We start from the raw sequence: 2,167 nt of genomic DNA on the forward strand, positions 1-2,167 counted from the left end.
AAGGTTTAATATTGGGAGTCAGGAGTTGTAAAGTGACTGTGGGTGAAGAAAGGAGACCAAGAGAATAAAGAAATACAAGAGAAATGTTCCAGAGTCAAGGAGGCAAGGGAAGTGAGAATTCATCCATCAGGGTGTGAAATTCGCAGGACATTTCGCCAAAGGATAGAGACAAAACTTACTGGCTCAACTATGCCATCTGTCCACGCAAAACAAACCAGGTCCTGTGACACAAAAACTCCTGACAGCCTCCCTAAGACATCTTTATGGCATTTGTGTTCACTAATCTGCCACTAAAAGGGATCCATGAAGAGCCATTTCACTTAATTTTCTCCTGGGCCTTAAACAGCTCTTTAAGGAATAAGTTGGGAGAGGTAGCTTCTCAGACAGACACAGGAACATACGCGTTCAGGGCTGAGCAGTGAAGCAGCAGCAGGTGCAGCAAAGCCTCCCTGACCCAGGGCCCTGGGGAGGAGGTTTGTGTACGAGGCTGAAGCACTGTGGGAGGAGAACTATTATGCTGCAGACAGTAATAAGTCGCCACATCTTCAGCCTGGAGGTTGCTGATGGTGAGGGTGAAATCTGTCCCAGACCCACTGCCGCTGAATCGGTCGGGGACTCCAGATACACAGTTGGATGCATAGTAGATGAGCAGCTTAGGACGCTGTCCTGGTTTCTGTTGGTACCAATAAAAATAGCTGCTAACACTCTGACTGGCCCTGCAGTTCATGGTGACCCGCTGGCCCAGAGACCCAGCCAGGGAGGCTGGAGACTGCGTCATCGTGATCGCCCCACAGGCACCTGCAATCACGAGGAGTTAATGGTGATACATACGCACTTTAGTGCAGACACCCTGAAATATGGCATTTGAAGAGTGTTGTACATTTCAGCGCATAATTGGGGCTATTTTGGAAATAGCCAGTATTTTCATTATATCATAAAAACAGTTTTGTAACTCTAAAATGATACTACTCCAAAAGGCATGTGGCAAATTTGAAATTTCTCACCTGAGACCCAAAGCAACAAGGATATGAGGACCTGCCTCTGTGACACCATCTTGCTGTCCCTGCCTGCCCAAAGCAGCTTAGCTTAAATAGCAAAGGCCCCTTTTATCAAACCTGAGCAGCTGCTCTGGGCCTGGGGGAGGCGGGGGTGTCTATGCAAAGCAACTGGTGAGTAAAGAAGCAAACGGCGTGAGCAGTGGGTTATGAAAGTATCTAATGTAAATTTAGAGAGCCAAAATATCACCAAAGATATAGCTGTAGGACTAGAAACACAGGAGTCAACTTAGAAACCTTTAGAACAACTTAGAAGTTCTAAAATGACAAACTGCTACAAGATCTATGGTGAGCTTCTGTTTGAAATTCAAGAATGTTGTTAAATGCTTTGAGTTTCCAGAAATGATGAGCTAGGCTCTTCATATCAATAATCCTGGTAAAATTATAAAATATGCTGGGAAACAATAAAAAAAACAATAGAAGGAAGGAAGGAAGGTAGAGTCAGAGGTGGAAGGGAGGAAAGGGGGTAAGTAGGAAGTGAGGGAGTGAAGAACAGAGGAAAGGAGGAATAAAGGAAGGAAAGGAGGGACAGAGGGAGGGAGGCGGGAAAGGAATGGAAGGCATAAGAAGAAAATGGAGAACTTTGGACCCAATTTTTAAAACTCTCAGGCCAAAGATTTTGGGATTCTACAGCCATTTTTATCCTACAGCTCTCTAAGAATGTTTCAATCCCTTGAGCTCTGTTTTGGGGCTGTCAAAGGGTCAGAGATGGGAAATAGGCTCTGAACTACTCACTTTGGGAGAAAAGTGAGACCCTAATTTGAGCTAAGAGAAGTCTGAATCCTGAATTTTATTTATTATATTTTTTCAGTTCAATATTTCCATACTGTGTGAAATTAGCCAATTTATTAACTCTAGGCTCTTTCAAGAAAATTTAGCTCCAGGGTTCCAGGGTGGATCAGTCAGTTGAGCATCTGACTTTGGCTAATATCACAATCTCACAGTTCATGAGTTCAAACCCCAGGTCTGTCTCCAGCCCCACACTGGGCCACTGCTGTCAGCACAGAGCCCACTTTGGATCCTCTGTGCTTCTCTCCCTGCCCCTACCATGGTTCCCATTCTCGGTCTCTATCTCTCTCTAAAATAAATAAAGAAAAGAAAATTTCATACCA

The 2,167-nt window shown here is 44.5% G+C and overlaps 1 gene segment (V, D, J or C); it reads right to left on the minus strand.

The window, feature by feature from the left end:
- Positions 1-379: 379 nt before the first annotated feature.
- Positions 380-795, minus strand: LOC120226973. The segment is given in 1 exon segment: positions 380-795. A coding segment is annotated over 1 exon segment (399 nt).
- Between the last annotated feature and the right edge of the window lie 1,372 nt (positions 796-2,167).

Source organism: Hyaena hyaena, unplaced genomic scaffold, assembly GCF_003009895.1.
Source record: "Hyaena hyaena isolate Hyena2069 unplaced genomic scaffold, ASM300989v1 scaffold_1927, whole genome shotgun sequence".
Lineage (NCBI taxonomy): Eukaryota > Metazoa > Chordata > Mammalia > Carnivora > Hyaenidae > Hyaena > Hyaena hyaena.